Source organism: Lemur catta, chromosome 11, assembly GCF_020740605.2.
Source record: "Lemur catta isolate mLemCat1 chromosome 11, mLemCat1.pri, whole genome shotgun sequence".
Lineage (NCBI taxonomy): Eukaryota > Metazoa > Chordata > Mammalia > Primates > Lemuridae > Lemur > Lemur catta.
Window position 1 is genome coordinate 33,931,963 of NC_059138.1, and position 23,789 is coordinate 33,955,751.

Sequence of the window (23,789 nt, forward strand, 5' to 3'; positions counted from 1 at the left end):
TGCTAGACAGAGTTAGTTGCTGCCATTACTGTTGCCCCCGTGGCCCCCTTAGTGTTTTATCAGTATAGGCATTTATTATATCTATTATTTATTATAGCCATCTCACAATGTATTATAATTATTTATGTGTCTGTCTCTCTTCTCCAGCAGATAGTGAGTTCTTCACAGGCAGAGATAGTGCCTTAGTCACTCTTAGATATCAGCTCCTTAAATAGGACACAGTTTATAATAGGTTCTTTAGTTCAGAAAGTAAACACAGGAAATGTCCTGTAGCTAATTTTAGTTCATTTGTAATAATCCCTGCTGTCGGGCTTGAATTAGACTTTGATGGTGTAAACAAAGCCAGTCTGTCTGAAAATTTTATATGGTTGCACTAGATGTAATAAAGAGACTGATTAAAGATTCACCAAGTTAAATTAAGCAGTATAACACTCTCCATTGTGCCAGTAAGACATTTTAAAAAGATTTTATTATACTTTATTCTGGAAAAGGCATATCGTGAATCTTGCCTTATTAATACCTAAATATGTTATATACCTTGATATAACCATTTATTAGTTTTGTATGATGGAAAGGATATAGAAATCAGAATAGAAAGAGACTTTAATATTTTGTATTTTTCCCTGCAACTTTATAAACCTGTATCCCATACACACCAGTAAAAATAACTCTATACCTTTATTAAAACTTCAATATCTTCATTTATATTTAGAGTGGTAGCAACATAAAATTGAAACCTGAGAGATGTGAAGGATATAAAGTCATGTTTTAATAGAGAAACTAAATTGCTCCTTCAAAGAGCCTATAAAACTGAAAAGCATTCATTATAAATGTAATAAAAACTTATGAGTCCCATTTTATTAAAACTACACCCAGTTTCCTGAAGGGACTGGATCATTTAGAGGTAAACCAGTGACACTTTATGTCTAGCACCATACTTTATGTGAGATAAGATATCTACTGAAATGAGGTTGGTGGTTTTAACATGATCCCTAATGGACATCCATTCATGTTATAAGATTAGAATTTTTACTTTAGCAGAGTTTGCAGCTTTTGGTGATAACATATCCAGATCAGGTTAATGACAATAGTAAATCATTTACTACTCGAAGCTCCTTCAAAAAACAGAATAATAGTGAAAGATAAAGCTTATGCTTCTTCTAATTGGTCTGTTATATCATACTATCATTTTGTAAACTTCTTACAATTATATAGATTAACATTGTTACGGGATAACAACTTTCTAGTGACTACCATTGGCCTTTTTTCTTTCAGATATAGCACTATTAATGTGTTAAAGAAGAATTATTTTCTTTTAGTTTGGCTTTTCAGTGTTTTGATCTTTTCCGTATTCTATAATTGATACTATTTACATATTCCATATACATATTTTAATATTTTAGCTTACTGTGCTTGTAGTGCTCATGTGTTTGAAGGTACAAAAGGAAATTACAGTGAAGTGACAGGTTACCCAGTTACTCTTACTTTTAGAATCGAGTAGCTTTAAATAGAAATACTTGCATGTTTAAATGAGAGAATTGAAGTATTTGAGTTAATATGCATTATACATAGGTTGTATTGATTTATCTCCAAAATAAGGCAGAGTTTCTGGTAGATAATGACAGAATAAAAATGTTTTTATTCCAATCCCTTTCTTGATACCCCCACAAATAAATGCAAAAGAACAAGAAAATAATGGGTACAAATTATATCAACAGCCAAACTGGGAAATAATAACAAAACACAATGACTAACATCAAAACACAATGACTAACATATCTGTCAAATTCAGTGGAATATGGATCACGCTGAGGGAGGATACTGAGAGTCGAAACATACTTTGCCAGGTCTCTACTCATCTGTATGTACCTTTGAAAATGCACGTATTCTCTGCTCAAACATTCAATAGGTAGTTTTGTGTTCACTATGGTAAATATTGAAGAGGTTACGAAGACAAATAAGAGTGTTCTTTTTAGGAACTTACAATCTAAAGAGAAAGATATGACAAGAATGAATATACAACTCCAAGGCCAGATTATGGGAACATGACGTCCCATAGTGCAGGGGTTCTGACAACAGATGAGGATTAGGGGAAAAAAGGCTTCATAAAGGAAGTAGCGTTTGCAAAACTGTTTAAAGAAGGATAAGATTTCAGTAGCTACTGATGGAGGAAGAAGACATCAATTATGGAGGAAATAGCATGAATCGAGGCAGAAAATAATCAGGGGACGTTCACAGAACAGTTATGGATTCCAGTTTGATGGTAGCATGAGATACACCTGGAACGTATGAATCACTGTTTCATAATGAGCTTTGGTTAACCAGAGTGACCTAACACTGATAGTGTTAGGCACTTTGAGTTCATTATCTCAATTAATCCACCCAGCAGCCCATGAGATAAAAATAACTCTCTGTATAGGTTGGGAAAACAAAACTCAGAACTTTGCTAAAATCATGCTACTATTGAATGGTTGAGCCAGGGATGTGAGCCCAGGCCTGCTGCCCTGTGTTCTTACTCACTGTATTATATGATTCTAAGGGCAGGTCTGGAGCCATATTTAGAGGAATCATCACATCAGGTTGAACCTTCAGCCAGTTTATGCCTACTAGAGAGAACATTGTCTTCCTATTTTCAAAATGAGTAGAAGAAAGGCCTTCTCATTTTCCCATTAGTAATTGCATTCTTACATCCTGGCAAACAGGAAAAGAACATTTGGCTTCAAAATACCATCCTTGGAATCCTTGAAGAAAAATCATAATTAAAACCTAAACATCTTTAAATTTGGCTTGTCTATGTAATCTCCATTCCTCTGTACAGTATCATCTCTCTACTAATTCCTAAATTATATTTAATCAGTGTTTTTTCCTTCTTGTTGGTTACTATAAGGCAGGTCTTTGCCTCTAAATCCCTAAGAAAGTTGTAAATATGAAGAACCTTTTGATTTGAAAGTAATTGCTTGGCATCAAGTGTGATGGTTAGAGAAGCAAAATTATTTTAAACATTTGAAACTGCAGTTGTAGTCCTTAGAATTAGACAAATTTATCATTTGAAAGAATGTAATAGTATTGAGTTAGCACATTGAAGGCTACCACATGGTATACTAGTTCTGGATTTTTAAATATGATTATTATATTCCTCATTCTTCCCACCTATACTACCTTTAAGGTTTCTTGGAATTGGCATTCATATTTAAGAAGTTTCTTTTTTTATTTTTAACTGATGATGTTCTTCTTCAGTTTTTTGAAGCCTAATTCTATGATTATTTTGTCTACAGCCTACTACTATGATTATTTTGCATGGAAAACAATTGCTTTTCTGTTGTGTAAATACTTGGTTCATATTCAAAGTAATTGGGTTGGCTTTGTGAGAGTTGCTATATTTCTTCAACATACTCACAATTTCCTGGGCCTCGTGTCACGTAAAATAATATATCATCATTTCAAGATGTCTTTGTGAATTCAAGACAATTCAAAGGAATTCATGGAAGTTTAGGGCAACTTCTTTTTTCTTTCTTCTTCTTCCTTTTTTTTTTTTTTTTGAAACATGGTCTCACTGTCACCAAGGCTAGAGTGCATTGGCGTCATCATAGCTTACTATAACCTTAAACTTCTGGGTTGAAGGTATCCTCCTATCTCAGCCTCCCAAAATGCTAGGATTGCAGGCGTGAGCCATCACACCCAGCTCAGGGCAACTTCTTAATAGGGAAATCTGGAAGTACATCAAGTCAACCTCAATAAGGGTAAAATAAATTTGATATACCCATTCATTAAAATACTACACAGCTATGAAAACCAGCAAACAAATTTTTAATGTACTGATAGAAATGCCTAAGATATATTTTTAAGTCAAAAAAGTAACATATAAAACCTCAAATAGTATGAGAGTGTTTATGTAAAGATAAAACTATACAGATACATAAATAATAAACATGTACAAATAAAAATTTTAGAAGATTTCTAAGGAACCATTAACAATGGTTACTTCTGGGGAAAGAAACAGGAAAATAAGGATTTGCATTCATTTTACTGACCTTTAATTTTTTCTTTTCTCTCTCTCATTGAGTATGTATTGCTTTTATTAACTAAAATGCTTTTTATAAAAATTTCTGTTTACTTAGAAAACAAAGTATAAAAGACTCTTGATGTCCTTCATAACCTTTATTGAATGGAACTGGATAATGTTCTAATTTACAATAATGGTAAGGAACTTTATGGAAATTACCACATTGTTCTAGTTTAAAACTTCTAGTGCTGAATGGGTTAATTCATCACACTACTTTTTTTTTTCCTACTTTGATTTTATGATTCGAGTCTGAAAATGATGAGTAGGGCTGAGCCTTGGCTGGGGTGTGGTGTGGAGGGCTAGCACCATAAAGTAAAGGCAGTCCCCGGGGTTATTCATGAGATAGTCTCAGTTCCTGAGAATGTCTTTAGGTCAGATTCGTATGTAACTTGGATTCCTGATGAACAGCACATATATGGTAATACTACTACTAATAATAACCACACTATAATGGCTTATATGTGGTAATAATACAGCGTAACACTGTAATAATAAAAATAATAATATGCCTGTACTGTAATAAGTTACAAAAACTGTTGTGCTCTTTCTTTTAATTCAAACAAGCAGAAAATGAAAACAAACTCATGCAAAAAGTTTGGACAGGAGATAAGAGAAATTTCAGAAAAGAATATTAAAACTTACTCATCTAAAGTAGTATCACTGATAGAATGTTATACTTATTTTGATCTTCTAACGAAATTAGTTAATAACCTTTTCATTTCAATAATTAATCCTCTGCGCTACTTTGTAATAATTGATGCTTTCGTTGCAGCACTGCCTGTTACATGTTGCATTCTTCTCACTTTATCCCTTATAATTGTTCTGATAGTTGCGTGACTGATACTTTCCCAATGAATGATTATTTCTAATTTCATTTCCATTGTAATCACCTTTCTTTTCACTGCAGACTCTCCTGGTTTTGCAGTGGACTTTCACTTTGGAGGCATGGTAATAGGGTAAACGTGGCCTCACAAAATCAAATAAAAAGTGAAAATGAATGTGATACTGTGCCTAAGCGACCATGTAAATAATGAACTACCTACTAGGGTAAAGATGCTGTGCGAACCAGCTGCTTATGCCATGCGGGTTTGTTTACATGCACAGAGGAAACTAGTTCCCAAATTATTAATTTAATTACTTCATTATAGATTATGGGGAGCCTTCAGTTTGTAAGTACTGAACTCCATAAGTTGGGTTGTCCGTAACCTGGGACTGCCTACATTTTGTTTCTTTGGGAGGACAATATAATCTTTCACTTCATTCTAAAAGATTAATTATTTTGATTACTTAGCTTTTGTAAGGCCAAAAATAAACTTGGTTTAAAAAATTAAATTTCATTATACATTCCAGCATTTTATTCATATTGCTGAAGTAAATTTATAGGCTTGGAGACACCCCAGATAAACTTTCGTATATGTTGGTTTTAATGAATTTTATGTTTTCTGATAATTTATACAAATTAAAGCCATAGTGTTCTGGAAAGAACATGGAGTTTGGAATCATTTAGACTTGGAAAAATGTACACATAGCACAGTTAAAATGAAAATAAATGAGATCACATATCTAAAGCACCCTGAGGAAGGACTTGGTCCATAATAGAACTTCAGTAAATATATCTATATGTGTTTGTTTTTAAAAATAAAAACTCCAGCCAAGCGTGGTGGGTCATGCCTGTAATGCTAGCACTTTGGGAGGCCCAAATGGAGGATCACTTAAGGCTAGGAGATTGGGACCAGCCTGAGCAAGAGCGAGACCTTGTCTCTACAAAAAATAGAAAAATTAGCCAGGCCTACTGGTGCACACCTGTAGTCCCAGCTACTCGGGAGGCTGAGGCAGGAGGCTCACTTGAGCTCAGGAGTTCCAGGTGGCAGTGAGCTATGATGACATTACTGTACTCCAGCCTGGGCAGCAGAGTGAGGCCCTGTCTCAAACAAATAAACAAACAAAATAAATACATATATACATTTTTCATAACAGAGCTTCTACGCAATAAAAAGGTAATGTGGCAATTGAGAGAAGAGAAGCATTTGAAAATTTTCACTCATTTTTGACCCTTTGTTTTGAATGTATTGACTTCTCCATGTAGTGTTACCTCTTATATTCATGTGGCCTGTCTCATTTTTATTCCTTGAAACTTTATGCTTTTATTAAATTAGTCTTCAGAAGCAACTGATAATGTCAGTGCAGTTTGTACTGAGATCATATAAACTGGCATCAGTTGAAACAGAACTGATAAGTGTACAAAAAAATATTGTTTCTAGCTTCTCATCTGTCTTCCAAAAATAGTGATGGGATTTAGGTTTCTATTGTCATTATTATTTTAAGTTTAAATTTAAGTTATAAAGATTTAATGAAATCTTTATAATTCCATGTAAGTATAAATGGAAGACAAAAATTTATTATTTCGTTCTTTTATACACTTTACAATGTAAGTTTCCTGTAGTGCGTGTTATATCTTTAAGAACTAACATATGAAGTAATATACCAAATGTTGGCAGTTTTAATTGTGTTAGATTAAAATAATTTAGCTTTTTTCAACAATTTTCTGAAATACATTATTCAAAGCTTATACCTACAAAAATAACATATTTCTCCTTATGGAAAATCATCTATGAAAATGATGAATAAAAATTGTTTTACTGCAATCTTTTTGCATATTTTAAGTATATACATAGCAAAATAAACTGGAAATTCAGTGTCTGCATGCTAAATGTGTTTATAGAAGTTGATACTGGCTGGAGCTAGGCAGATTTGTTTTTGGTAAATGATTTTGTGATTTGTAATATAAGGTTGGAAATCCTGCCTCACAGAGTTAGTGAGAATAATTTATAAAAGAAATTTTATAAAAGAAATACTATGTTTTGGATGTTACTCTTTTATTTAGAAACAAATACTAATTAATATTTTTATGAGCTACATATGTTTATGGGATTGTGAAGAGATAAATAACTATTCATTCACAAACATCCATTGAGTACTTCCTAGATACTAGGCATCGTGCCAGGGAGTGGCTGTAGTGATAAATAAGGTGAGGTTCTTCTTACATTGATGAAGCTCATAGTTATTGAAGGAGAGGAGGAATTAAAAGCAAATAATATGGTACATAGTAACACATGCTGTAAACAGGTGTCGTGGTACAGAGAGAGGATTGATTTGGCTGGGGTTCTCAGGAATCATTCACAGAGGCTGCACTTGAAGCAGGATAAATGAGGGTATAGACATGGCCAAATAGAAATGGTTGTCATAGGTAGACTGACAATTAGGTAAACATTTACTCTAACATTAAAAAAAGTACTGAATACAGAAGGAGAACAATTCTCAGTTCATCAAATGTTTATTGAAGAGCCATAGTAGACAAGTCCCTGTTCTAGCTACTGAAGAACTAGAAAGCTGAAAAGGTCTGGTCCTTGCTCACAGTCCTGCAGGAGCCAGGTGTGTATGCACAAAGAACCAAGCCCCAAGGCAGAAGTTGAGTAAAGGTGGTATGGAAACTTCATGCCATCTCACCAGGCCATGGTATAACTGCTAAATCCCAAAGAGACAGCTGTGACTTTATAAGCTATTCGGCCTCTGGAGTACTGAGTTAAAAATGGACTGGCATAGAAGAGAAGAGAAATTGTAAAAAATCACTAATATTTTAAAAACACACATGACATAGTCTTGAGACATAATGTCAATTACTGGGTAGGATACAGTTTAAATTATGGGAAGTTTACCCACAGCATGACCAAAATAAGTGTTGCAAATAATAGGTACAAACAAGCACTATCAAAAGGGATCTAAATTATGCTTTCTAAAAATACCATGGCTAACCTTGCTAGAATTTCTTAACCAGGCATATCAAGAGACGATCCCTTATTGCTTTCTAAGTTTTTCACACTCAAATGAGGAGGCATTTTCCAATTTGGCCCCAATACTCTCTGGTCAGAATTTCTGGATATTGAGGATTTCCCATTCAGAGGACTGTATTTAGCACCCCTCCCTCCTTAATCCCAAATAATCACTTTAAGGACTGTTTCTAGGTCTTCATTCCAAACGCTTACTGTACTTTCTCACCATTGGACATAAATTCCTTCACTTTTATTTTTACTACATCTTTAAGCATGTTTGGCCATTCATCCATTCTTACCTTACTCATTCTCAGAGGGGGGGAAGCAGCATCTGAACTCACTTCCAAGAGCAAAGCTTCCACCTGTGCTCTTATCCTGTCACCCCCTGCTTCCTGTAAGAGCTAACATAGTAATCACTGATCAATTTTCTCTTGTTTTTTAATTTCTTTCCCTTAGCTCTCAAACAGGCTAAATCTTCACATCCTTCAAAAAAGAAAAGAAAAGAAATGAACAAACAGAAGAGGAAATCTCTCACATTAATATCCCCTCAAACTTTTCCTTTCTCTCTCTTCAATCTTTAAACAGTTGCTTTTACTCAGTTTCACCATTTCTGCATTTCCTATTAATTCTGTATTTACTGAAGTCTGGTGTCTGCCCGAATCATCCATTCTGCTGAAGCAGAGCTCACTGAGGTTGCCCAGGGCTTCCCAGTTGTCAAACTCAGACTCCTCCGGTGCTTCCTCACTGCACACTCTACAGGGTTGTCTGTTCCCTCTCTCAATCCTCCCTCAGCTACCATTCCATCCTCTTGCACTGTGACTTGTTTTCAGTCTTCCTGGTTTCATCTGCCCTTATCCTTGTGACTGTGACTGTTTGCTTTAGTTCTGTATTTGATCTTCTCTTTGTACACTTTGCACTCTTTTGGGCTATCACCCACTTTCCTTGATTAAAATTGCCCATGTGACCCCCAAATCTGGAGCTTCTGTCCAGGTTTCTCCTGAGCTCCAGCCTCATGGCTTCGTCTGGATGGATCAGGCCCTCCAAACTTGGTATGTTCTAAACCTCGTATTGATTTATATCTGTTGTCAACTAGAATTGAGACTTATCTCATTCCTAATAAACGTCACTTACATTTATTAAAGATTAAGTATTTTATTAAGTTTTATTGGAAGAAGTGAAACAAAAAAGGAATCATGGTTGGTGGCACTACTGGCTTGCTCACTTTGCAGACTAAACACAAATTTAGGGTACCAGTATTGCAAAAAATACAAATCAAACTTCTCTGAAAGAAATTTACATATGATATTTTTAAAAGTCACAGTAGGAAACAAAGGATTGTATTTGAGTTCCTTATGCTTATGTCATGGTGTAGTTTTAAAATATTTGGACTTGATGTTAAATAGTATTAATATGTGGAGTTATGGGACCTCATAATTATTTTCAGGACATAAGGTAATCTGGTAGTAGTTGATGAGCATTATACAAATTCATTGTTGTAGTCTCCTGTTGTTGGCTTCTGGGTAAGTCTGAGAGAAAATTTCTTCTTCCACTTGCAGACATAGTTGATCAGCCAAACTCTAAGTGATGCCTGATGAGTAACAGTGGCAACCTACAGGTTGCTCTGTACAAGTGCAACTTCTGTTTGGTCCCCTTATCTTTTGCCATATCCTGATAACCAGATTTCCACATGGCTCCTCTCACTTAGCTTCTGCTTCTGTCAATGATCCTCTTTCCCTGTTTTTGCTACACAGTTCCTGCTATAGAAGTAGAACCAAATAGCCTTCTTTTGAAGAATAAATAGATTTATCCTTAAGCAGCAGTGGACAATTAGAATAGGATGGTAAGGTGAAGGGATGTGTATAAAAAGAGTGTGAAAAGTGAAATGCCCTTTTAAAAAAGTGTTTTCTTGCTTAGCTCAGAGATCAACTCTTTGGCCTGACTTCATTTCTAAAGATACTAACTGGACTTAAGATAGGCTTAAGAGTAAAAGATGCTAGCATCTTCTTACCTTAGAAGATGGATTGTGATACTGACCTAAAATACTTCCCAAGTCTGGAGGAAGGAATATACAGGTATTTGCCTTTAGGATGTTTGCTTATAAGAGTGTATTAAAAGTCAGTCCCAGTCAAGGTGGTTTGTTAGAAATAAAGGCATGTCAGTGGAGTGTATGCGTGTGTGTGTGTCTGTGTGTGTGTGTGTGTGTGTGTTTGAATAGCAGCATTTTACCTTGCTGGAGATTTAAACTATCTTTCTGTAAGTATTCTGTTAGCAAATGTGACTGGGATGTAAATTGCTCTGTGAAGCAAAGTAAAATAGTCTACCTACAGTTTTCTTACCTACAGTTTTAGGGATGGATATTGCAAAGAATATTGTTTTAAAAAGAATATCATTCAAAATACAGAGTAATGAACTATAACTTGTATTAAGTCATGTAACTATTAATGCATTAGATTGAAGACTTGGAAGCCAGGCTGGCCCTGGAAAGAGTTGTGAGCAAAGCAGGACGCCTTTGCTGCTGGCTCACCTTGACTGTCTCTGAGATGCCTTCTTACCTGCCAGTTCAGGTACTCGGTGGTGAGTGCATTTCTACTGATTGAACCCTGCACAAAGGAAAAAGGAAGTAGCATTATTTATGTGTGCTATGTGTTAGACTTTGTATTAGCTGTTTTACATATACTCTCATTTAGATGACTGTCAAGCTTGTGACACCAGTTCTCCTTCTGCAGCTTCAGACTCCATTTAGTCAACTGCCCAGTCACAATGGCTATAGCATTTACATCACATGGTGTTACACGTAAATGCCTACTTACCTACGTACATACATATTAATAATCCTGTTTTATATAGAGAGGCAATACACCTGCAGTAGTGAAGAGTGTGGCTTTTTATGACAGACTACTTGAGGAAACTAAATCTCCAGAGATTGTCACCTGCCCAAGGTCACATATTGCTACTGACATAAATATAGTAAAAGGATTTTAACCTCAGTATGGTGGACTCCAACTCCCATTCTTTCAAGTACTTTCAACCACTTTTCTCTACCCTGCTTTTCTATTTGTTCTATTTGTACATAAAGGAGGGAAATATTTCCTTCAAACTTGAATTTTTCTATTTTATATATATACATAGCATATATTTTATGCAAAACAAAAATAATTTTCACTTTTGGCAAGTCTAAAAGTATATTTGATGATGGATGAAGAAGCTCTACAATCTCTACAATCCATATTTGGCATTTTTGTAATGCTACATTTAATTTTACACTTAAGCCTGAAGGACTAGTAGAATCAGAGAAAACCTTGTTTTTGCTTAAGTGTCATTGTTTACCTTCAGCATGAAAAATAGAGCAAGTAGTTAGAAAGCTTAGAGGAATAAAAAATAATAACCATCATGCTGCCAGGGAAATAAAAGGAAATGATAAAGCATATATCTGCAATCTCAGTGATCAGTGATTTTAGCTATTGGCCAGACACTTAATTTAGTGTAAAAAATGGTGTGAGATGATGCTTGAAAACATATGTCGGCAGACACTTTTTGCCTTATTATTTATTTTGATATACTGACACCTGGCCATGTTAATTTCCACTGGTAATACAACTGAAATGATCGCATCAACATACATATCAACACCCCCCACCCAAACATACTTAAAATTGTCCTGTAAACAATACCTTATTATAATCACATAGAGTTTGATATGTTAAGGCTAATTTATGGTAGCAGTTTCTCTAAACAAGCATTTAGAGTGGCAAAGGCATCCTTTTCTCTTAAAAGATATAGTAAGCTTTCTTTTTCCACCCCTGACCGCCCAGTTCTTTTATTCCCCATGCCGGGGGTGGTTTGGAGGTGGAGAATGCACCTTAAGCTAAATCAGTTAAAGATCCTAAGAGCTATGAAGAATTACAATTCTCTGAAACTTTTCAGTATTAAAAATATCATTCACTTCATCTTCCCCTAGTTCTTTGCTGAAGGATGCCATAGTTTCTTCCGTATTTATAGGAGATAACATGTACCATTATTTTTTCATTTATTTAAAAAAATTGTTTTTATTTCAAGAAATTAAGGAGGTACAATTATGTGTGTGTGTATGTGTGTATATACACATATATATGTAGACATATATATATATATATATATATATACACATACACACTACATTTTCTTTATCCACTCATGAATTGATGGACATTTAGGTTGATTCCACATCTTTGCAGTTGTGAATTACACTGTGGTAAACATTTGAGCGAAGCTGTCTTTTTTATTAATATAAAATGACTTCAATTCCTTTGCATAAATACTCAGCAGTGGGATTGTTGGATCAAATGGTGAGTCTACATTTATTTTTATGAGGAATTTCCATACTGTTTTCCATAGAGGTTGTACTAATTTACAGTCCTATCAACAGTGTACAAGCATTCCTTTCTCTCTACATGCATGCCAGTGTTTATTGGTTTTTTTTTTTTTTTTGACTTTTTAATAATGAGCATTCTGGTAGGAGTAAGGTGGCATGTCATTGTAGTTTTAATTTGCATTTCCCTGATGATTAGTGATGTTGAGCATTTTATTCATATTGATATATTTGTTGGTCATTTATCTATCTTCGTTTGAAAAACTGTTCATATCTTCTGCCCACTTTTTAATGAGGCTGTGTTATTATAGTATTGAAGTCACTTGCAATTAAGATGCTACTGTTTATTTCTTTGCTTAGATCTAGAATAATTTGTTTTATGAAACTGGGAGCCCCTGTGTTAGGTGCTTATATATTTAGGATTGTTATGTCTTGTTAAATTGCTCCTATTACCATTCAATAATGACCATCTTTCTCTTTTTTTGTTTTTGAAAGACGTTGATTTAAATTCTATTTTATCAGATATGAGAATGGCTACACCTGCTCACTTTTGGTTTCCATTTGCATGGAATTTTTTTCCCATCCCTTAACCTCGAGTCTGTGTGAGTCCTTGTGGTTTAGATGTTTTTTTGAATATGGCAAATAATTGGATTCTATTTTTTCATCCATTCAGCCAGTTTAAGTTTTTAAGGGGGCATTCAGACTGTTCATGTTGTATTGATATGTGGGCTGCTGTTCTGTTCATTGTGTTGGATGATCCTTATTGTTTTGTTTTCCTTCTTCTGCTATTGTTTTATAAGAGCTGTGAGCTATAACTTCTGGATGTTTTTACACTGGTAGGTATCCAATGTGCTGTTGCGTGTATAACACACTGGTAAGCATTTCCTACAGGGCAGGTCTAGTAGTAACAAATTTCTTTAGTGTTTGCTTGTCTGAAAAAGACTTTTTTTCTCCATCATTTATGAAACTTAGTTTTGCAGGATACAGAATTCTTGGCAGGTGGTTATTCTGTTTAAGAAGATTAAAAATTGTGTCCCAATCCCTTCTTGCTTGTAAGGTCTCTGCTAAGAAGTCTGCTGTTAGCCTGATGGGATTTCCTTTGTAGGTTAGTGTTGCTTTCGTCTTACATCTTGTAGAATTGTCTCCTTCATTTTGACTTCGACTATGTGTTGTTGACTATGTGTTGATGGAGATGTCCTCTTTGCTATGATTCTTCCCAGTGTTCCATGCCCATCTTGTATCTGGATATCGAAATCTCTGGTGATACCAGGAAAATTTTCCTTAATAATTGCCTCAAATAGGTTTCCCATTCTTTTTTCCTTTTCTTCTTTTCTCTGTGGATACCCATAATTTATATATTGGTTCATTTCAGAAAGTACCCTATTTCTTTGAGTGATTATTCATTGTTTTTTGGGCATCTTTGACTGGATTAGTTCGAAAGTCGTATCTTCAAACTCTGAGACTCTTCTGCAATGTCTAGCCTGCTTTTGAAGATTACTGCTGAATTTTGTAATTTCCTAAGTGCCTCTTTGATTTCTTCAAGTTCTGTTATACCATTTATTATCTGTCTGTTTAGCTAGTTTTTCATTTTTTTTGTTCATGTCCTGAAATACTATTGGGTATGTCAGTTTTCAACTTTCTCCTCAATCCCATTCATCTTGTTTGCCATCCATATTCTGAATTCCAGTTAGTTCCAACATTTCAATAATTTCCTCTTGATTGGGATCTATTGCTGTGGATCTATTGTGATCCTTTGGGCTTGTCATACCAGCTTTATTTTTCATGTTGCCAGGATTTTTTTTTGCTGGTTTCTTCTCATCTGAAACCTTTTCTTTCAGCTCAGGGCTGACAGGTTTACAGTGCATCTGTTCTCCTTTGCTGGGAACTCCCCTCCTTAATCAGAAGGAGGAGAGATCCCTAGATAACCCTTTTGTTTCTTACTCCAGAGGATTGACCTGGTAGGAGATGAGTGGATGCCACCAGAACCTGTAACTCTGCTGTTCCCCTGCGTTGTCTCAATCCCCTATTGTCATAGTCCAAGCCTATGCTCAAGAATACTCATTCAGATTGGTTTGGTCCCCAGGCCACTGTTGGAAGCTTGGGCAGTGAGCTGGAAAGTCCCTCTGCACGGAGGAAGGTGGTGTGACCTTGGCCAGCTCCTGTGAGGGTTGTGGGACCTTGGTGGGTACCTGGATATGCCATGGGACTGCAGCCAGTGGCAGGGCAGATGGCAGGATTTTGTGGGGCTCCTGGGACCATCACAGGAGTGCAGTTGGTGGTGGACGGGTTGCTGAACTGTGTGGCTGCATTGCAGGACCATGGCCAGTGCCTGTGCCTGGGCAAATCACGGGACCTGGGCCATTGCTGGGTGATCTTTGTGTGGAGTGGCTAGGAGGGGGGTGGGGTTGTGAGTGTCCCTCTTTACTGAGGCGGGTATTGCTGGAGATTGCTCTTCCTGGGTCTCCCCGCAGTGGCGGCAGTGGCTGTTTGACAAGGCTATCTAGAAATTGGCCATAGGTGTCAGGGCTGCGGATGTTCACTGTCCCCAGGTATAGGTATAATAATGGTACATGGTTGGGTGGGGGGAGGGGGGCAGCTTGTGGCCAGCGAGTCTGTGGTAGAGCGCCGGACCACAGGCGTGGTGGCACAAAGTGCCTTGGTAATGTGGCCTACTGGCTGGCATGCAACACTGGGCGGCTTGTTCTGCACGTCGGTGCTTGGGGCTGCAGTGATGTGGCCTGTAGGCTGGCACACAGAACCAAGGGCTGTGTGGGTTTGCAGGGCCCTGACCACCCACATGGTGCACGGGGCAGGGGGCATGGCCTGCAGGGTTGGCACAGCGGTCTGCAGGGCCGTGGATCTCCGCTTGGTGCCGGGTCCGAGTGGGCGTGGGGGTGCGGGGGCTTGTTCCACTCGTTGGCCGGCAGGGCCGTGGCACTCGGCTGCTGGATGGCTGAGGCGCCCTCCCCACGCGGGTTCTGCCGAGGCTGCTAGTGTGAGACCTCTCGGTTCGAGTTCCCCAGTGGTGGGGTGGGGGCTTCCAGTCACCGCCATGCGAGTGTCTGCTCTTTTTGCTCCCTCCCCGGCCTGGCAGGGGGCCATGTTGGGGCAGCTGCAGTGAAGCCGATCCCTGCGTGGGCAGGGGGCTGGAGACCTGAGAGCTCGGAGTGGCATCAGCTGCAGACAACCCAGGAACTGAGACCGGGTCGCTGCGGAGCCCACCCTGGGGTGCAACTTGACAGTCTCCAAGCAGTTCCTGATGAGCACAGAGGCCCCCGGCAGTGGCGACAGTGGGCCCCTCACAGGTCCAGTTCCAGCGTTCACAGCGGGAGTGCGGGGCACTGGGGCTCTCTGCTCTATCACTTGCCCATGTGTAGGGGTCTCCCCCAGGCACCTTCCGATCTTGGCGAGTGGAACTCGCTGTTCCCGTCTCTTTCACTGTGAGTTTCCCCCGTCCGCTCTCTGTTGAGCTACAATGCTGTCTCCAAGAGGGTCCGTCTGTAGGTGAGCACCCACCTGCAGTTGTCCATCCTCCCCCACAGAGTGGCTGTGCAGGCAGCTTGGACTCCGCCATCTCGGCCTCTCTGTTTCTTTCTTCTTTTGATGACTTTCTATCCTTGGGTTACCAGTGACAGGAAAGTTAAAGTGTAAGCCATGAGTAGAGTGCAAGAACATGAAAGCTCTTGAGAAAAGAACTCTGCCATATTTATTAAGTATTAATGAAGTTTTTCTAGTCACTAATGTTGAACTAATTTCCTTTCTGGCAAGTCTTTATAGTATTTCATTTTTTTCCCTTTAAAAAAGGTGGGGACATGAGACCATTGATATCTCCCAGTTGTAATTGATACAGAGGCCTCTCAGGCCTCTGGGATCATAGAGGCAAAAGTCTCTGCTTTGGAAATGTCTCTCTGCCCCTTTGCTTTCCCCCAGTTGGTTTTGTTACTATAATAGAAAGCTCTGGTTTCAAAGACTGTAATACTATAGAACCTTGATTAAAGAGTGGTCACAATAAAAGCACACATGGATTTTCTTTCTTCTGAGTAGCACACTTTAGCTTGTGGTGCATGTAGGCCACTTTCTACATCTTGCTCTGGTTTGCTGTTTGAGAGCAGTTTTCTCTCAGCAATACTCCTAGTGGGTGTGATAGTGGAGCTGGCTGATGGTGTTGGAATGGTGCTTGAACTTGAGGAACTTTATTATAGCCGTTTTTATAGGTCTGGTCTTCCATGAAGTTAGCTAAGTTGGAATAAGGTCCTTGGCTCAAAAATATCTTAGTTGGTAGGAAATCTTCCTACTGAGTAAGGAGATGTTTATTCTACAGGAATAATAGCTAAATAACAAGCTAATGTGATTGAGCACCTAAGTCTCCCTCTTTTGGGGAATATAACACCAAGTTTTTCAAATGGCCACTCTCTGGGTACCTTTCCATTGTGCACAGGTGCCCGGCTATCACTTGGACTGGGAGATTCACTGCTGGATCCTCCCAGGACAAAATAGTTCTTTCCTTAAATAACAGGGTGCAACTTCTACAGGGAGAGCCATCTAAAGCTGTTATGGACTGAATGTTTGTTCATGTGTTTAAATCCAAATCCCCAGTATGATTATATTAGGAAGTGGGGCCTTTGGGAGATATTTAGGTCATGAGGGTGGAGCCCTAATTACCTAAGTATCCTTATAAAAGGGACTCAGGCGTGGTCTGTTTCCCTCTTTCTGCCGTGTAAGGATACAACGAGAAGAGGGCAGTCTACAAATTGGAAGAGGTCTCTCACCAGACCTTGGCCGTGCTGGCACCCTGATCTCAGACTTGCAGCCTCCAAAATTGTGAGAAATAAATTTTTGTTGTTTATAAGCCACTCAGTTTGTGATACTTTGCTAACATGAGCCTGAACTAAGGTACATCATGCACTGACCTGACACATATGGGATGCAACCTTTATTTAAGCTTTTATTAAAAGAGCAACAGAGAATGGAAGCCACACCGTGGCAGAGGCTGACAGGAACAGTAGAGGGAGCAAGAGAGGCAGGAGCTGGCAAGGGAGTATCAGCATTGACCTCTGCTGCTGTTCTCCAGAGGGACCCTGCCAGGCAGGTCCAACTCTTCCAACTAATGCTTCTCCTCCTCCGACATGTCCTAAGTCAACCTGGCTTCCTCCATCCCCTGGCCCACTTCTTAAAAATACTTTCATTTTCCCTTTAGAGACAATGTCATCAATACAGATGTAAACCTTACCGTGACTTAGCAGTATGATGAAGTGTTTAAGGCCTCAGACTCTGGAGCCAGAGTGTCTGGATTTGATTCCCAGATCTACAATTACTGCCTAAGTGATTTGGGGCAGATGATTCAAGGTGTCTGAGCTTCAGTTGCTGCTTCTGTAAATAATCCATGTGGGCCTTGTAGAGGATTAATTGAATTAGTATTTGTAATGCACTTAAAACATTATCTGCTATATGATGAGCTTTTAAGTGGTTGCTATGATAATGATTGTTACTCAAAATATAATTTTGTTGACAGTATTCATTCATTCAAAAAATATTTATTAAGAAGCTACTACGTGCTAGGCACAGTATTCGATCTGTTTCATTTCCAACAGGCTCTATACTATAAGGCCAGAACCTATCTGGAATATAGCAGTTTAAATTCCTGCTGCAGTACTGTGTTTGAAATACAAGAATGTGATTGGCTTCTAGCTGTTTATTTTAGAAGGTTAGGTGTGTGACTTGGGCTTTGGTAATACCGTCCCCGAAGGTCTGGTTTCTCTTCCAGAGTACCAGGATTACAGTTAGCTGGTCCTGATGGGGAGAGCCTGGGAGCCCTGTCCCGAGGCAGCAGAACTTACCCCTCATCTGTGCAGTTACTCTGCTTCCCCAGATCCACTGTTAGAAGGGTTGAGACCCCCTTGACCAGAAGAAGAAGGTGCTAAATTCCTAAAAGCTACCTTACCTGCTTCTCTTACTCCACTTTGTACCATGCACTGCATGTGTGCAGTGGTCCTAGATGACATTAATGCTTACTTCGATTTTACTCATACTTTTGGAGTCTTTTTTCTCTGTAGAAAGGTATATTCATTTAGCAGAAAAAAAAAAAAAGCATACTACTAATTCTCTTCCCAGAACTACCTAGTAGGTAGGCTAGTTTATACTGTGTCGGGGAGATGAGAAGATGTTAAAACTGAAAAACGAGGGAAAGGCTACAGAAAATTGTAGGGGGAAAGTTTTCAAAAAACAAATGTGGCCTCTTCTCAGTGTTGCCTTGATCTGACCTTGTTCTTGATTCACAAGCCCCAGAGCTTCTTGAAGAACTGGGTAGTAAGAACCATTCTCAGGTTGTATATTGAAATTGATTTCCTCATCAACCTGCCTGAGGAAAGTTGAGATATGGCCCTTGATGCTTAAAACAATTGAGTGGAATGATAGTCACATATATATTAGGCAGAAAAGAGGAATAAAGAAGACCGGAGTAGACAGGAGGATGTAAGCAGTCCCACGGCTATAACTGCAGATGTGACAATCATGGGCCAGAAGCACATACTTTGACATCACAGTCTGTGTGTCTGTGTGGTATTTCCTTTAGAAAAGGTAACTGTAACTCTTCTTTGCAGCATGGACTCCTTTGGTGGGAATCTACTGTAGCCTGTAGACATCTTCTCAGAATACATTTTTAAATGCATAAAATAGAAATATATAGAATTAAAAAACAAACCGGTTTTATTGAATACATTTAGCAAAATATTTCAAAGTTTGTGATGTACTATAAATGTGTTTCTTCACAGTGGTATTAATCTATGTGCTCTGTCACTGGGTCTAAAAACAATCATAATTTCAAAGAAGTGTTTAAAGTAAAAAATATTTCAAGATATATAAAACAACGGGAATATGATATGAAAAAACGTAAGATTTCTATTGGGGACCAAGTCATGGGATTTAGAATAAAGTATATTTCCCTATGTGTCCAAAAGCTAAGCAAGCTAATCACTCATTTCTGTTTATACTTCTCTTTATTTCTTCTAAAATGCTTAGCTCCATTGAAATAAAGAATTGAATGACAAAGTGGTTGGACTTTCAAAAAGGATGTGGCAAATAGCTCTAATCTCCTTGCTGTTCTTTTCATTAGGTTATAGAAATTTTAATCTATTATTAATACTGTTCTAATCTATATGAATATACTCAAAGTGAGTTTTCAGTTTTGGTAATTGTTTACTTACATATATTGAACTTAATAAATTTTTGCGTTTAAGTGCTTGTTTCCTTTAGAAATAAATCCTTGGAGGAAACATGCCTAGAACCTATATATTTTCTTACTTTGCTGTTGCTTTCAGATCTTCAGTCATCATGCCTCCTGACAATCCAGACTGATTTCTCTTGGTAGATTTTATTTCCAGTTGCCAAATGCAGTGAATACAGTCAGACATAGTCAGAAGGAAAAAGCCTGTGAGCTATGGGTGATTGCTTTTATGTTATCATTGGTGCCTATGGCGGGTCTCATTAACACGCACAGCATGGAGAATTTTTGCAACTATCACACAGAGCTCAAAAAATCCAACTGCAAAGCAGGCTTGATTGTTTATGTCTCAGTATTTTTATTTGGAGCTTTAAAAGACATTAATAAAACTTCTTGGGACAGGTGGAATGCCATATGGCACAGGGACTGGACCACTGCCATAGCTTTAGAGATTTACTGAAGCTTCCTCTTCTAGCGGGAGTGATGGGAGTCTCACGGACTGCTTCCATTCAGTGATGGCATTCATGTACAGATCCACAATAAAGCTACTTAAAAACAAAACAGTAATCATCTCGACAGAGACTTCTTACTTTAATATATACTTATTGATAGGGCCTAAAGGAGAACATCTTTGTATACAAAATTCATAAAAATACCATTGTGGGATAATTTTGGGGGGGAGGTATGGCCATAGTGGTTTCTGTCCATTGAATACTTCGGAATTCAGGTTTTATGTCTTCCTAACATACACACACATCCCCACACACTCACATTTTTTACACGTCTGTGAGTAGTTTTGAATGTTGGCATAGCCTTTGAATGGCAGTGTCTGGGGTTTGCTGGATGGAACACCAGAAGTCCGGCTGCTATCATGGTTCTAACATTACTTAGCACAACAACTTTCCTCTTCACAGTGTTTTTGCACCAACTTTGAGGCAGGTTGGTAAGAACTGCTTGCTACAACTGCTCCTGATGGTCTCTGTAGCAGTCGTGAGACCAAGAGCTCTAGAGAAACAAAAGGTAAGGGAAGTCCTTTTCAATGCTTGAGAGAGAAAATAGATTTCATCCTTGTTTAATAGAATATGTAGAAATTGAATATTTATAATTCCGTCAGTGTCTTCAAATTATTGATATATATGTACTTTGTAGTATATAGATAATTCTGTACAAGATAACTTTTGTAAAGAATGGTACCTTTGAGGGTGTCATTTTATATGGAAATTGGCACCTCAAGTAATTTAAGGTAAAGATTAAAGAATATAGAAGAACATTTACTTATTGATTTATTTCCATTGTTTTCTTCTCTATTTCTCTTAGATTCCTAAGGCAGAATTATAATTTGTCATAGGAAGACCCCAGAGTACTCTTGGATTCTTCATAACTGCTCATACACCTGTAATAAGTGGTGAATCATAATATTAAAAAAATGTATTTCGTTGAATATAAAGTATACTAACTACCAATTATGGGCACCTTTTATTTCCATAAATGAGCTAGTCACCTTATATTTTTCTCTATTATTGTGACAACAGTGAAAATAGGTGTTATTTCCATTTTATAAATCCAGAAAATGAGACCAAGAGAAATTAAGTAACTTCCCAAGTTCTCACAGACATAACTGTTAAGTGGCAGAAATGGCTTTTAAAAAAACATTATCAGTTGAATTATGGAGTCTATGTTCTTCCTTTTGTGCCTGAAATTGTAGTCTTTCGTTCCGTGGCAAATATTTCACAGAGATTTGCAGTTACTTGATTGAGGCATTTTGCCTCTTTGAGTTATAAGGGCCTCAGTGATCTACAAATAGGTCTTGTGGAAGACTCTCCCAACGAAAAAAAAAATTTGTAAATGAGAGAAGTCATGTTAATGACAAACAGTGTACAACATAGCTGTCTAGGAAAGTGCCAACCCAACTTGTGGCTGTAAGTATGAGAATATAGCTCTGCTTGTCCCAGTTAAGCTCTGAATGCATATGTAGTCATTTCCCTTTATAACTCTCTATGGACAGAGTTTGCAATATCAGATCCGAAATGATACAAGTGACTCCCAGTAATAAGAAGCTGAGGAAACCATGGCCTAAAATATAAACTCTTTTAAAAAGCTTGTTTCCTTACTGAGCTTGCCAATTTCCATAATTAGTCAGAGGCAATTAAGTACCTTAATTAGTTTGATCTTTATGGACTTTGCAGCATATTTTTGTTTTGTAATCAGAACTAAATATGAGTATATGACTAATATCCCTTATAAAGGCTTACATTAGCATACATCAAAATGGTTTACTTCGCTTCTAGGATGGAGATATTTTATTGACATAATTTTAACATGCATTTTGTGAAAACACAGTATTTATACATGATTACTTATTTGAAACATCACTTGAGTGTGCAGGCAGCATGGGGTTAAGCAGAACATAATGGCTTTTCTTTATCTTTTTGGTTTAGACCCAGCCACAAAATGAACATTTAAAATGCATGTATTAATACTGAATACATCTTAAATGCTTTATATAAATGATAATTTAAATTTTGGTATAAAATAATTGTTAATATAAAAGTTTATGTAATCTAGCAAGGCACCAGTTTGAGAGAAAACTGTCAGTCCATATCTGTGAGATGTAGCATTTGAGCTATAGTACAAATAAGGCTGATTTGATCAGTGATTGCCGACTTCCAAATTTCAGTTTATATAAGCACTTGAAAGAATCCAAACTATTTAAAAACTAGCCTGAGTTCTCTTGTTTTCTTTTGAATACCTCTGCTTCTATGTCCATTGGATACATCTGTAGGATCTTTTTTTTTTTTTTTTGTCTTATTTGCAACTAAATTCATTATGGAAATCATGACTGTCCTAGATTTCATACTGTGCTCTTACTTCCACCTTCCACTCCAGGGCTATTTTCTCAGAGGAACACAGTTGATTTTCCTTAGTGTCTTAATGCTGAAACTTTTTTTTCTTCTTTTAAATCTCTAGGGGTACTTTGTGTGCTATTTCGTAGTTCTTGTTTTTCAAACTTACTGTCTTCCTTTTTTTTTTCTCTTCAGTTGATAAATAAACTGACAAACTCTATCTGGACTCCAAGTTGACTGCTTTCTTGAGTTTTCGGAGGTCTGAGGGTTTCTTTGAATGGAATGCATCATGGAGTTTGGGGAGGTCTAGGCTCATAGACAGCCTGGCTCCTTTGAAATTGAATCCTGTCGAGGTCTTAGGACAGCTTCTGACTTCCTTAGTTCTAATGGGACCAAAAAAGTCATGGTGGTAGTAGAACACCTGGTGATAGCAGAAACTATTATAAAAAACAAACTACAGATTGAATTTCATTAGTGCTATTACTAGCCTGGTCAGTGGCAGTCCTGTCCCAGAATTCTGTTGCGCATACTGAGCAGCTGAGTCCTGCAAGTGTGAAAGTGATGCACACTTAACAGAATTGACTAGACTGAGAATAGGACCAGGGAGAAGAAAAGGTTTTTCATTTTGTATATCAATTCCACACTGATTCCTTCTTCTGATACTTAGGGGAGAGAATTTAAAAATCTATTTTTTATGTGTTTTATTTATTTTTATGCTTATTTCTTTTTGTTGAAGTAAGAAATGGCCGTATGTATTGAAATGTTTGTTTTTAAAGCCAAAGAATTTTATTCAATATTTGTTATATATGTAAGCAAATTTTGAGCATATCTGCAGTGACAGATGAATTAGCTACAAAATTTATAGCTATTGGTTTTAGCTCTAAGAAGTAATCGGTAGTGTGGAAGCAATGATAAGAAGCCCTGGGTGTGCTTTATTCTTGCATTAGCTTTTATCATGCCACTGAAAAGAGTTACGGGCAATATTTCATTATTGTTTGTGTCTTACAACTAGATTAGATAATGCTGGTCATTTGTTTAGGATTATCAAAAAGCCTGTACATTTATGTCAGTATCCACTGTCAAAATTGGAAAGTTCAATTTTGTGTGTTTTAGGGCAACAGAGCCTTCCTTTATACATCTTACTGATCACCTGGGTTTGGACTCACTGCTGTGCGTCCAGTTAGTAGCTGAGTATGTGGGCCCAGGGCCTATGCATCAAGGCAAAGGCTTCCATACGGGATTTACTCATTTATTAAATATATTTATTGAGCAGTTATATATCAGGCATTATTTAGAGCACTGAGTTATGTAATGATGAAAAAGACACATAAGATCTCTATTCATGGATCTTATGTTCTATTAAACACATATAAATAAGAAAATATCTGGATAGTGGTTAAATACGACACAAGTAAGGACTATTCCTTAGAAGCATCTTCATGGTATGTGTGGTTAGGGAAAATATTACTCATTCCTAATTGGGAAA

The 23,789-nt window shown here is 37.4% G+C and overlaps 1 protein-coding gene across 4 annotated transcripts in view; it reads left to right on the forward strand.

The window, feature by feature from the left end:
* Positions 1 to 23,789, forward strand: part of IMMP2L (inner mitochondrial membrane peptidase subunit 2) — a 1,016,843-nt gene that overhangs the window by 513,669 nt on the left and 479,385 nt on the right. The window contains exons 5-6 of one of the 4 annotated variants that reach the window (XM_045565138.1): positions 20,375 to 20,480; positions 20,778 to 20,944. The exons of the other annotated variants lie outside the window; for them this stretch is intronic. Of the exons in view, the coding sequence (XP_045421094.1) occupies positions 20,375 to 20,480; positions 20,778 to 20,798 (127 nt within the window). The 3' untranslated portion in view covers positions 20,799 to 20,944. Of the gene's footprint in view, positions 1 to 20,374; positions 20,481 to 20,777; positions 20,945 to 23,789 lie in introns of those variants that run through there. 4 annotated transcript variants of the gene reach the window in all.